Source organism: Schistocerca piceifrons, chromosome 2 (assembly GCF_021461385.2).
Source record: "Schistocerca piceifrons isolate TAMUIC-IGC-003096 chromosome 2, iqSchPice1.1, whole genome shotgun sequence".
Taxonomy (NCBI): domain Eukaryota; kingdom Metazoa; phylum Arthropoda; class Insecta; order Orthoptera; family Acrididae; genus Schistocerca; species Schistocerca piceifrons.
The window spans coordinates 1,015,801,354-1,015,814,874 of NC_060139.1; the positions used below are offsets into that span (position 1 = coordinate 1,015,801,354).

The 13,521-nt window shown below is 42.2% G+C and overlaps 1 protein-coding gene across 1 annotated transcript in view; it reads right to left on the minus strand.

The window, feature by feature from the left end:
- LOC124776081 (Down syndrome cell adhesion molecule-like protein Dscam2) overlaps nucleotides 1-13,521 on the minus strand; it is a 197,595-nt gene that overhangs the window by 36,727 nt on the left and 147,347 nt on the right. The window contains exon 13 of the mRNA XM_047250924.1: nucleotides 7,766-7,909. Coding sequence (XP_047106880.1) covers nucleotides 7,766-7,909 — 144 coding nt within the window. The remainder of the gene's footprint in view (nucleotides 1-7,765; nucleotides 7,910-13,521) is intronic.

Consider the following 13,521-nt stretch of genomic DNA (forward strand, 5'->3'; position numbering starts at 1 on the left):
TGGGAGATTTAAATTTCGTGAAAAGATTTCGCCGCAACGAGAAAAACGCCCGATTACCACTACAACTCGCGTATCATATCCGTCGTACTCTGGCTTTCGCATCCACCTGCCCGGCGGCTTCTCGTTGATTTCGTATGAAGAGTCCCATTGCGTGATGAGTAATTTCTTTCCTCCAGCCGGATTACACTCGCCAGGTGGTGTTCAAACAGGAATCTCTGTAAGGACGGCGATGCTCTTTTCGAGGAACGCCATCGGGAAAATTTGGAGAACCAACATTTTAAGCAGATTGTAGAAGGTTTATACTGCCGCCTACACACATTTCGGTTAAGGACCACGAAAATAAGACTCGAGAAATTACCGCTCAGAGAGTCTTATTCCCTCGTTCTATTTGCGAGTGGAGTAGAAAAGTAAATGGCTTGTAACGGTACAGGATACCCTCCGCTGCACGCCGCGTTCATCGAGAAAACAAAAGACGAAACTTTTGCTGCTGACTATCTCACGTTTTGTTGACATGAGAAGTCGTCGACAGCAGTGGTTTTGAACTCATATAATTTTGTGAAATGCGTTGAAATTCTGGAAAAATTTGGTAATATTCTGAAATTTATGGAAAATACGTAAAATTGAGGAAAAATACGACAGAAACGATAAAAATGATTTTATAGAGCTCAAAATGTTTCAAATGGCTCTTAGCCCTTCGGGACTTAACATCTGAGGTCATCAGTTCCCTAGACTGAGAACTATTTAAACCTAACTAACCAAGGACGTCACACAAATCCATACCCGAGGTATGATTCGAACCTGCGACCATAGCAGCAGCGCGGTTCCGGACTGAAGCGCCTAGAACCACTCGGTCACAGCGGCCGGCTATAGAGCTCCGACCTTGACAGTTTGCTCATTCGTTATCGATAACAGTAACGTAGACTAGTTCATAGTTTTACTCAGTTGTATGTTGCGAAATAACATAGAGGGGTAGATGTGAATTGTAGTTTGCTGTTGGTGGTTTTTTCACCACATGTGAGTAGATAGCGTGAAACCCGCTGTTCGGTATTGATATTTATGCACCTGAAACGTACCTAATATCCATGCGCATTGCAGTTTATTTGCATGACCTCCACAGACGCTAATTTTGTATGCTCGGGCTACGGAAGGCTAGTGCTTGAAGCAGAGGGATAGTCGGTGCCCCAGCGTATTGAACACCGACCGCCCCGTCACATCGCCCACTCCTCCGGCTGCTGCTGCCTTTTCCTACTATGAGGTGTAGCCAAGGGCCATAGCATGGTGTTGAACGTTCCGTGACGAGGACTCAAGTATTTCGCTATTGTTCCAGTGGTCGGTATTTCCTAGAAATACTGCTGATTTCTGCAGAACTGAAACGGCATATCATTTTCTGCCCAACAAAGCCCAAAACGGAGCATCTACAGTGGATGGATGTTTTTTTGTGTACCTCAGTGACAATATAGAACAGGTCTGGAGAACCAGTGTCCTTACCTACAGGTGGGTAAGGAAGGAGGAGCGGAGGTGGGAGGGGAGGTAAGACCGGCTTTGAGCTGCATTCATGGGGTAACAAAGTTGTTGCTATTGTGATTTTTTTTAGTTGCTTGTTTATTTGAGGATTTTGTCTTTCTTCTCCTAAGACGCTATGGTACTATTCGTAAGAAAAACAGCCTCTCCAACGCCGAATATTTGCTCAAAATTGATTGTAGTGTTGTTGTTTGGTTCTAATAGCATTACGTTATTGGTCAAGTCTTCTACTCACCATAGTGTGTGGAACTTGCTAGCCAATGTATGTTTAAGGACTGTTGGATACTGTTACGTGCTTATTGTGTATCATATTCAAGGCAAGATACAAAGTTCTCGGTTCAGTAACCATTCTAAAAAAAAAGCACTCCGTCTTCAGACGAAGAGTGGCCTACCGGGACCATCCGACCGCCGTGTCATCCTCGGTGGAGGATGCGGGTAGGAGGGGCGTGGGGTCAGCACACCGCTCTCCCGGTCGTTATGATGGTTTTCTTGACCGAAGCCGCTACTATTCGGTCGAATAGCTCCTCAATTGGGATCACGAGGCTGAGAGCACCCCGAAAAATGGCAACAGCGCATGGTGGCCTGGATGGTCACCCATCCAACAATAATCATTGTAGGAAGCATAAGTTCATACCACGATCGTCAGATTACACTTACTTAGCTGCAGATTTAAATAATTTTAGTACTATATCCGCTATTCGGACTGCCGTAGTATTCATTTTAAAAGCGTATGGCCACACCATTTACACGGTGTGAGGTCAGGTCCGTCGGTACGATATTTTGCTGTAGCAAGCACAAGAATCACACTATTTGCAGCGTCACAGTACTCGTTTCAAAAGTGTATGACTACACCCTTTACACTATATGAGAAGAAGTCTGTCGTTACAATACAAGAATCATAATCACACCAAGAAAATACATGATGGTAACACTTCTTACAGCAAATAGGCGTTCGTGTTTATTCAGCTATTTCTTTAAAATAAATGCGCTGACATTACAGCAGTTGAGCTGCTAAGAACGACAACACTTTACGCAGACTGAAATAATTAGGGGCTCATACGAAGATTTGTAATGAGAGACAGTCAGCAGCAGAAGTTCCATCTTTTGTTTTCTACATAAATAAAATAAATATTCTTCCGTGAGTTTCTCGTGCCTACAAATGGATGCAAATACATCGTAAGAGTAGACTAAATTTACATTTACTTCTATTTGCTTACTTTGCAAGCCATCGTTTGGTGTGTGGCGGAGGGTGTGTCCTGTATCATTAGTAGTTTACCAGGACAGTAGAAACATTTAACTATCAGCTTCAAATGTCGATTCTCTAAATTTCCTCAACAGTGTTATTTGAAAAGAACATCATCTTCGCTCCAGGGATTCCTGTTGGAGCTATCTGGTGGATATAATCCGATTACGGAAAAAATTATTCATCATGCAAACGGACACCCACGATCAGTTTTTACATGCCGCCAGCCGGGTGTGGAGGCGAGGGCGAGACTACATCAGATATGATTCGCGAGTTGGAGCGATAATCAGGCGTTTTTTCGTTGCGGCGAAATTTTTTTTCACGAAATTCAAATCTCCCCCTACACACAGCTTGATAATCATTGCAATAAAGTCAGCTTTATTACCGAATTTATGAAGTGATGCCAAGTATGAAACTGAAATATAAGTCTCCTCTGTGCTGCTAGCAAGAGAGACTTGGTAGGTTGACGAGGCATCTGGCTAGTTGAAGAGGGTTCGAAAGTGAGGAGGCAACATGTGACATACATGGAGCATGGTCATTTCATGAGGCAAAAATGAGATAAATATTCTTGATCTATGATGCAGGACGTAAGACATAATAGAACAAATCTTTTTTTGTACCTGTTGAGAGAATATTTCGAGGAAATATAGTCTATACCACACTATTGTACAGGATTTTCGCAACAAGTAACGATTATTTAGCAATGTGAAAACATGTGTGGGCCCCAGTTTGTTCTGTTTTCAAAAATAGCTCGTATAAAAGGAAGGAATCTACATTTCATGTGAGAGGGTTGGGTTGATTTGGGGGAAGAGACCAAACTGCGAGGTCATCGGTCTTGTCGGTTTAGGGAAGGATGGGGAAGGAAGTCGGCAATGCCCTTTCGTAGGAACTATCCCGATATTTGCCTGAAGCGATTTAGGGAAATCACGGAAAACCTAAGTCAGCATGGTCGGACGCGGGATTGAACTGTCGTCCTCCCTAATGCGAGTCCAGTGTGCTAACCACTGCGCCACCTCGCTCGGTTATGCGGGAAATTGATGTGTATGGACAGTCTCATTGCCGTTTCTGATTGGATAAAGTGGATTTTTTAAACTGGGAAGTCTACATCAGGCTGGAACTGCAGTTAGAACTATACGTCCAACCTACACTTGCTTGACTTCCAGTGTCCACGGCCAACGGCTGAATAGCAAAGTAATCAGTATGCTGGTTGAGTGGCGACAGGAGCGGATGTGCGTGTTCCGTGAGAAGATCTAATATGGCGACTCTCTGCACTGGACGATTACCTCCTCTGAGTATTCTGATCGGTTGACTGTTTGGCAATCACATTGACAGTCTCTCTGGCCTCTGGCCAGAGACGAGCTCGCAATTGCTGGTGTGGCCAGAGCGGGTGTGGGTCTCTAGATCTCCCCCAATCGGCGTCAGGGTGGCTCTCCAGGAGCTGGCGGATGGTGCAAGGTTCACGATGGTGAGTGTGTGTGATTGGGAGATATTTTTCGTCAGTATGTTTAGTGCAGGTGGTTTAGGAAGGTGTTTGTGTGTTCTCAAATGTCGGTGCATGCAAGATCTCGGATGTACGCTGATCAACCATAATATTATGACTACCGATATAAATTTGTGCAGGTGATAGTGTCATCTGTCGAGGAATGACGGATAGTCGGACACAGGCAAAGTGCATGTAGTATCTGGGAGCACGCTTTCCACGAGTAGTATAGGGAGGGTGCATGATTTGTCTGACTTTGACTGAATGCGGATTGTGATGGCCTAGGGGCCTGGCATGAGCATTTTGGAAACTGCATTACTTGTCGGGTGTTTAAGGGGTGCTGTGATAAGCATCTTCAACACTTCTAAAAACCAAGGTGAAACCACACCCAGACGATAGCGATTGTGCAGCCACCCCTCATTACAGATGTCGGACATGTAGGTTGGGCCGACTGATAAAACAGGACAGGCAGCGAAATGTGGTGGAAATACCGTCAGTCTTTCACGCTGGGCAGAGTGCAAGTACATCTGAACTCTCAGAGCACGAAAGATTCCTAACGATGGGCTCTGCAGCCAATGAGTCGCGAAAGTCCCAGTGTTAACATGACAGCATCAGCAACTTTGACTGGAATGTGTACATGACCATCAGCACTGGGAGTTGGCACAGTGGTAGGCCATTGCATGGTCTGATGAATCATGATACTTTGTTCATTATGCAGATGGGAGGGTAGAATCTGTCAACTTCCAGCTCAAACATTCACACATGCCTCCATGGGTCCATTGGCGCTCGTGTAAAGCACCGTGATGGCCAAGGAGTATCATACAGTAATTTCAGACCACGTTCACCCCTTCATGACCATGTTTCCCAATGGCAGTAGCATTTTTCAACAAGATAATGCGCCAAGTCAGAAGACCAGGACTGTGAAGGAGTGGTTCGAGAAAAACAGTGACTTGGCACAGATTGACTCTTTTTCCCGCCAGTTTTCAGATGGGAAATGGAGAGGGGTCGTGCAGGAAGGGAGGGGGAAGCGGGGGAGGTGAGGGGGGACTAGGGGATTATCCAGAAAGGGGTAAAGTAGGACTGAACTGAATTGGGGAGGGATGACAGAAAAATCTGTCCCTCTTTCCAGAGGGTTAGGAAGGAAGAGGAGAGGGAAGGGGAGAGATGGTGGGTTTCTGAGAAGGAGGGATTATCCCCAGCAGGTCATATATCAACACTTTTCTTAAATAAATTAGCATAACAATAGGTTAAGGTCATAAAGCAATCAGCTGTCACAATTTAATTTATTAGTATATAAATTGGATATTAAAAGAGGTTCATTCTCTTTTTGCTCCATTACTCACCCATCGAAAACCAACTTCCAATACGTCCTATCATTAAGTACGACTTATCTGCTTAATAACATGAGAGTGACTGATTTAAAACAACCATGAAAATGAACTGTTGTGATTTGTATGCATAGCGTGGTAGAAAACTGTTTATACAGGATGGTGGGGTATGGACACAGAGATTCTGATAGTTGCTACCTCAATATGTACACTTCAATGTGTCAATTGTTTTTCTCTGCATCTGTCTTCCTGCAAACGCATCACATAATTTACCACCCGATGTTTTCTGCACTACGAAGTGGAAGACACCTGTCAATATAGACTATCTGTGTTGCAACCACTTGTCGACTCTTCAGTACCTGGCCTGCCATCCAAGAGAAAATAAACATTAGTTACTTGGTTGTGTCACGCACACTAATCAACTTATACACATACTACTCATCATAGCAATAATTATTAGACAGCGAATGAAGTAAATAATAATGTAATGTCGTTAGGCACGCTGTCCTTGGTCTCAACAGAAATATCTGCACTTATATCCCTAACAACCTGCATAATTCTGTATGTTACATTTTTGGTACTTTTCTACTTTGAACATTGCAAATTTTTTGACAATTGTCAAATAATCTCAAAGCCAGTCGCCACTCAGATTTAAACGCGACTAAGAGAGAAAACTAAAGTAATAATAACTAAAGTGATTTAAGAAAAAAGAAAAAAATTATATATCTTTCACACAACTTGATTAAACGTAAAAAAAATACCGTTCCAGTTAGTTGGCAGGGTCATGGACCATTAATAAGAATTAATAAATGAGACAAAAATGTGGGCAATATTTGCTACAGACCATTTAGGTACTGGCACCGTTTGCCCTGGTTGAGGTTATATGTCAAGCAGCTACACTAGTTCATATAATTATCGGAAATACACCTCCTGGTACTTGCTTGTGCCATGCAGCATGAGAATCATATATCCGTAAGGTGTGTATCCAGCTCCTGCTACTGACGCATATTTCTTAATTTTATCTATCGAAAGACAACTAACTGCACTATATTTGGGTAAGGTCGAATTGTCTTTTCGAACATAATTGTTTCCACCGTCTTAGATTTCCCTCTGCCCGTTTTTGTCAGCTGCGTTATCAATGCAGACTACCAGTGCGTTTTTTACTGGCATACTGGGATACATTTCCCTTTTCTGTCGAGCACAACGTTGTCTTTGTTGCAGTATGTTACGAAAAAAAAAAGCATTTCGTAACGATGCAGTCACGCTAAATGTAAGATATAGTATAGCTATGACCATAAATTTAATACTAATTCTCTGATCGCCTCGTTTTACACTCGGCAAAGCCTAACGTCATTCACTCAGATGGAACTGAGCCTCCAGCATCAACTTCATGCCACCGCATAGGCTGTTTGCAAGTACAGATTATTGCTGCTCTAAGTGGGTAACATCCAGAACGATGCATCTCCTAAGAAGTACGAAAAGTGACGCTGATTATGTCAGACCTGATAGGTCTCATCATATAACCATCATCACTCATCCTAGGAATACGTGAACTTTCTGTTATACAGTATGCTGCGTACCCTTCTTTTTTATATAAAAAAAGGAAAATACTGACTCTCAAAGCTTGTCCTTGTCCACGAAATGTTTGAAGATAATCCATAAGGGCTGTAGTTACGAAAATTTATTGTAAGGATGAGTGTAAGATATAAGCTTTGTCTAACTATAACGAATGAATAATCGATTGTTCTAGTAAGCAAGAGAACATTCTTTAATTAATGAGAAATGCTGATCTGAACCAGTTTTGGTAGTACAAATATTTGAAAGACTACCAGCAACATCTTTGTTAGCTTGCGGTACTGGTGCTGGAAGGTGCAAAACACAAATGTAATTTACCTGAAACACAAATGTAATTTACCTGAAAATTGCAGCAAGGAACATTCTGAACCATGGCTTGCTAAACGGATGGTTGGGAAATAAGAAGATGATTGTAGTTGAATACTGATGTGTTCTATTTTATTTTTATTGTTAGAGATTCGAACGTTAAACAAAATGCTGTGTTTTGTCATATTGATGAGCTTGCATATGCGTTCATGTTAGTGACGATTATACATTAATGGTTGAGAAATTTGTCAGAGAAGTAGATTTTTGCGTAGCTACATAAGCTACCTACAGCATACAAAAGAAGAATTTTACCTTCCCAGTCGGACAGAGCTCGGTACGAGACCCTGTAACCCTGCAGCACTCCATTGATCTCAGCAGTGGGAGAGGACCACTGAACAAACAGGGCGCGAGAAGACAAAGGCTTACACTTAACGTCTTCTGGAGGCGCTCCAGGAACTGAAACAAGCAGACAAAAAGAAAGAGCAATAAAAAATCACTTTTAGTGTTAAATGAGACGCGAAAAACCACTGTCCTTTTTAGCGAGGGATTATTAACGTTTGAACTGTACATAAACGTTGTTTTCGTTAGTCTTTAGATTAAAAGTGAAATGTAAACAAGAGAAAACACAGAATGCTCTCCGCTGCGTCGTTTCAAAGCAGCGTGATGGCTGGTTTGAAACAAAAGCTTTCTTTAGTAAATGAATTTATCTTCGTTCTGCAACAGTTATTTGTACAATTCTGTAGAATTGTTAATAGCTACATATTCTCGAGCATGTAGCCACAATCTGCAAAATATTGTTTGGTGAGCCTGATGTAGCTTCAAAGAGACCACTGTTTTTATTAATTTATTTATACATCCTGGCCAGGATAGGGAAATCAGACCCTCTCTTACATCTAACAAGGCAGTCTCCATGTTTTGCAGGGTGTTCTAAAAGTAGGCGCAACCTTAAGACATAACATATTTTTAAACTTTTTGTTTGACGTAGTTATGCTCCTCGTTTAATTTATGAGACAGAGACTACATATCGTCATCCAGTTTGGCTTCTGTCTTCTTAGTACCCTTACAGCAGGAACGGTCAAGAATTCAGCACATGAGAAGTGCTGTTGCTCGTATGCCATACCTCCCTCAGCTGGCTGCGTACTTCCCCCACCACCACACCATTGTGTCTGACTGTGAGAAGGGCGAAGCAGTGGAAACTGGCAAAACGCTGCATTCAAATGGCAGTGCAGTTGCATTGCTTATGTCTTGATTTCATATTTCTCAACAACATAGACCACAAACAAAACAAATCTTCAGTATTATTTAATTATTTTTGTCACACTAAAGACATAATTTTACCTGATACAAACTGTTAGATGTAGACAATATCACACATGTTTCACACCCAGGTTGTCACGTAATCGTGACTTATTTAGTTTCAAAATCGGAAAAAGCGTTTCGCATACATACGTTGGTCCAAACGTTTTATCACGTTTGTTACCTCTTTATGGAGACGTGGAAACTCTTCCCAACGGAAGCAATGTAGACGTCCTACACAGTTCTAACTTAAAAGAATTTGTCTTTTAAACGGAAATCGCACAGCAGATCGATGAGTTCCATCTGTGTATGCAGAATGGCATTTTCAACTGAAATAAAAACATCTCGAAAACAGATATAAGACTGGCAGTGTCCTCAGAAGTTCAGAAAACTATCCTTGTATTCTTTCAATGTCACAGTGAATTACGAAATCTCGTTTTTTCCATAACGTCAATGAGCTTAGGGAAATGGCCTGCTTTTTTATCAGAATTTGTCCCTTCCACAACGCGATTTTCCGGTTAAATCCATCCCTATTAAATCGGAAATAAGTTGTTTCTTGCAATGTCTTACTGTGGGAATTGTGCTGTCAACTCCACTTAAAATGCGAAGTATGCAATTCATTCCAGATGTTTTAGTTTTCGTTCCCGCTCGCCATTTCTCTTCACACGTTGAAAATTCGCCGATTTCAAATAGAAACATTTTTCCAGTCATGCCCCTTGACTTAGCCAACGTGCATTTCGTAATACGTATAGTCTTCATACTCTTCGTTCAGTTACATCGAAAAATGATGCAACAAACCGTGGAGTAATTCACGCGACTTCAGAAAATTTAAAAGCATACCACCGGTTTCATCGCGTGCTATATGCATGCAAATTTTAGCACTAAGTGCTTCTTGATGTACAAAACGGTGAGTCCCATCCGTCGATCGTTATAATATTTTGCTCCTTCAACGTCGACTGAATTTTTAAATTCTTTCTTTGCAGCGTCGTTCCATAGCACACTTGCGGTACTTGTTGTTTGTGGGGCTGTGTACCGCGAACAGAGATTGAGAATTCTTATACTTCTCCTCTGTTATTCGCATTCATTTTTGTGACGGTAGACCTCTGCAATTGGTGTTGTATGGAGACACGCACTGGACCTATAAACGTCCTTCATACGACGAACGAATAGCGAAGGGTAAACCGCCCTGACACTACGCTTCTGACGAACTGAAAGAAGACTTGCCGACCGCAATGCTAAATGGAACGACGTGCTGTACCGAGTACTTACGAGAGAACTATCGAACAAAGCCAAGACAGGCCGAGTCCCAGCTCGCACGCGGTTCACACATCGTGCTCGCGTGTGGTTTCGCACTCCTTGGCCGACCATACTTTACAGCAATGCACGTGTTTTTAATGACGCGTGTGAGTAGAAGTCGAGTTGTGCTTCAGCAGTTACCAGAAGACGTATAACTGTTTATCAGCGGTTAATGTCATCTGGAACGCCAGACAGCGGACACTCGATAGTTGGTTTCCGTCTGACTGGTCGTATTGTTTACACCTTCACGGATGTGCGAGCGAACAGAATTGACGCATTTGGGATACGGGAAATCCACTCAAAAAAGGGGATAGCGAAGAAGGGTAAACCTCGCTGACTCTACGCTCCTGCCGAACAGGAGAAAGTCATGCCGACCGAAAAATGCCACGCCGCAGTGTTTAATGCAATGTCGTGCTGTACCGGCTACTTCCGAGAAGTACACGTCGAGACTTATCGACAGTGTTAGTGTAGGGACAGGGATTAGATATCAATGTCAACATAACGACGATGGTTACTAAAGTCACACATTTTCATCACAGTTTGTAAACACTGTACGTGAAGAACAGCTACAGTATGGAGGTTTGAGCAGGACATTGCTATGGGTCATACAGACAACACCGCCATGGTTTTTTGGGATATTGTTTTCATGGACAAGTGATTTCAAATGTGTTGTTTCCCCTTCCGTCTCCTGAATCATCCCCACCTGACATTTTATTGTGGGTGTAGCTTAAGGACGCTGCTTACATATTTCGCCTTGACACTATTCTCGAACTGCAGGAAAAGTTTAATGACGTGTTACTGCGCAATTCATATTCAGTCACGTGAATTCGAATAATGGAGGCAGCTTTCTACAATTTTTAGGAACTGTGTCATTTTTCTAACATGCCTCTGCTATCTTTCGAATATCCTCTACAGCACATTCAACATGACACACATATGGTAGCTTTTACAATACAGACTGCAATCCTCCGAAATTTGTCTCTACTGAGGTCGAATTTTCGTGTTACAGTGAAGTCGTCTGGGCACTTATAATACGCGTAGGTGAAATAATGTTAGTTACTGGATGTTTTTATTGGCCACCCGATTCCGCTGGGACAGTTTTATAACCATTCAAGGAAAGTGTACGCTAAGTAGCGCAGAAATATCCAGATCACGCCATGATAGTCGGAGGCGACTTTAAGCTTCCGGGTATAGACTGGGACGACTTGGCTTCACTGTAGGTCGTACGGACAGACAGTCTTGTGTAGTACTTCTGACCCGGATTTCCGAGAACTACCTTGAAGAACTAGTTAGACAATTCACACGCAATGAAGGTTTTATAAACCTTATAGCTATAGATCGAATCTCATCCACAGTGTCAGTATAGAGACATGAACTAGTGATCAGTGTCATCATAGCGACGATGGTTACTAAAGTTAATAAATCCGTCAAGAGTGTGAGCCTTGATGCGCCTTTTCTGGCATACCAGCTCCTTGGCGCGACACTATCGATTACCCGGCTGTACTAAGATCTTTGACCCTGTTGTGATCTCGCGGGGTTTCAGCATTCGGGGCAGTTGGCGGTGGACTCGCTACGAGGCGCAAGGACGTGCAGCGGCGAGACAGGGCTACCTCGTAAGGCCGTCGCGAGTTTGTGGTGGACCTGCCTGATGTCAACTCCGGGCGCTGTTTGTTGCATTGCTTTGGTGCCCGTTTTCTCGGAGAGACTCATCCCTGGAGACCATCTCGAACAACGCTCTCCATCGAAGGTGTAAGTGATTTCGGTGCCTTCGTTTCGTTGAGCGACCAGCAGTTAATATTTCTTTTTAAAAATCCGCTGGTCGGATTAATATTAGGAAGCTGATTAGCTTGTAGGTGTGTGTGTGTTATATTTCGTTTTCTTTGGGACAGTATCCAGAAGTTTATATATTGTGTGTATGAGATTTTCATTGTATTTTGACTGCCATCAAATCGACGTCCCTTGTATATTGCTGTAAAATTTGGGCCACTCTTATTGAAAGCACCTACTCAGTTAATTAGTAAAGACTCGTATTCTGTGAGGCTAGTCATTTGTACGTAGTTCCTTTATATAAGTGCAATTATTTGAAAGCACTCACTAGTTATTAGTAAAGCCTCGTATTCTGTAAAAAGCAATCATTTGTACGTAGAATTTTATATGCGTGCACTTATTTGAATGCACTCAGTCAGTATTAGTACTGTTTATTAGTATTTAGTTCTTGTTTATTGATCTCTTAACTTATATTAATTGATTGGTGTTTGATTGGTGTTTGCCGTGTCTTCTGCAATCTGTTTGTGTTCCAGTTTTCTGCGAGATGGGTTGTGTGGGAGCGGCGCCACGTCCCGCTTCGGTGCACAGAAGCTGTGACGTGACGTCTAATGGGAAGTGACTCCCGGCTGGTCCCCGGGGTTTAGATGTTGTTTTGGGTGCCTGATCTGCTGCTTCCGGCATTTTAAGTTAAGTCAGCTTTTGCCCAGGGCAGTCTGGCGTCACTGCCCGTTTGGTAAATACTTAACGTGTTTTGTGTATATTTTTTTTAAAAAGTATTGGCTTTTTATTTTCTTGGGAATAAATTGCATTAAATTGTAATTTCTTGTACTGCTTGTGTTATTTGGGTTCTTAACCAACTGGTGTGCGTTTCATAAATCACTTTCATATTGCCAATTATTGCGCCTTTAAATAAATTATCTGTGACACATTGCTTTAAAACGCTTTTGGATATTAATTTATTGTTCCTTTAAGTATTGAAATCTCTGTTGCTCATCTCTTTAAGTGAGAGTTCTTAATTGTAATTTGCTCCCTTGCTTTAGGAGCAGGTTATCTGTGATATTTTGGTATTGTCTTAAGATGGCCACGTGTTGATTGTCTCTTAGCTGTTTTATAAATATTGTCTTTGTGTAAATTGTTAATTTATTGATTTGCTAGTTGTGTTTAAGGAGTGACATTATAGGGGCCTTGACCTTCCATGCTAAGTGTACCCCCTCCTCCCGACTTCCTCAGTCACAGAGTGTTTATGCTAGAAAAAGTAGGCAAGTAATTATTAGCGTCCCACATAGATAACGCATGGACACCATTCAGCTCCAGTATGTAGGAGGATTATGGGCGAAGTTTAAACTGTTATTTAATCGCCCTCTCGAGAATAATGTGCCAAGTAAGTGTATTAAGAATTGAAACGAGCATTTGTGGTTCAGTAATCAAATTCGGAAAATGATGGAGAAACATTGTTGGACTCTCGGTTAAAAAAAAAAGCAAAAGTTAGTAGTGCGTTCGAAGAAGATCAATGCTTGAAGCATACAACATCCACCGTCACACCTTAGCGAAAGATCGTGACGAGAACCCAACAAAATTGTGGGCACACGTAAAATAACTAAGTGGTTGTAGGGCTTCTATTCAGTCACTCGTCGACCGGTCTGGGCATGACAGTAGTAGACAGCAAAAGAATTGCTGAAGTCTTAAATTTCACGTTTAAGAGATCATTC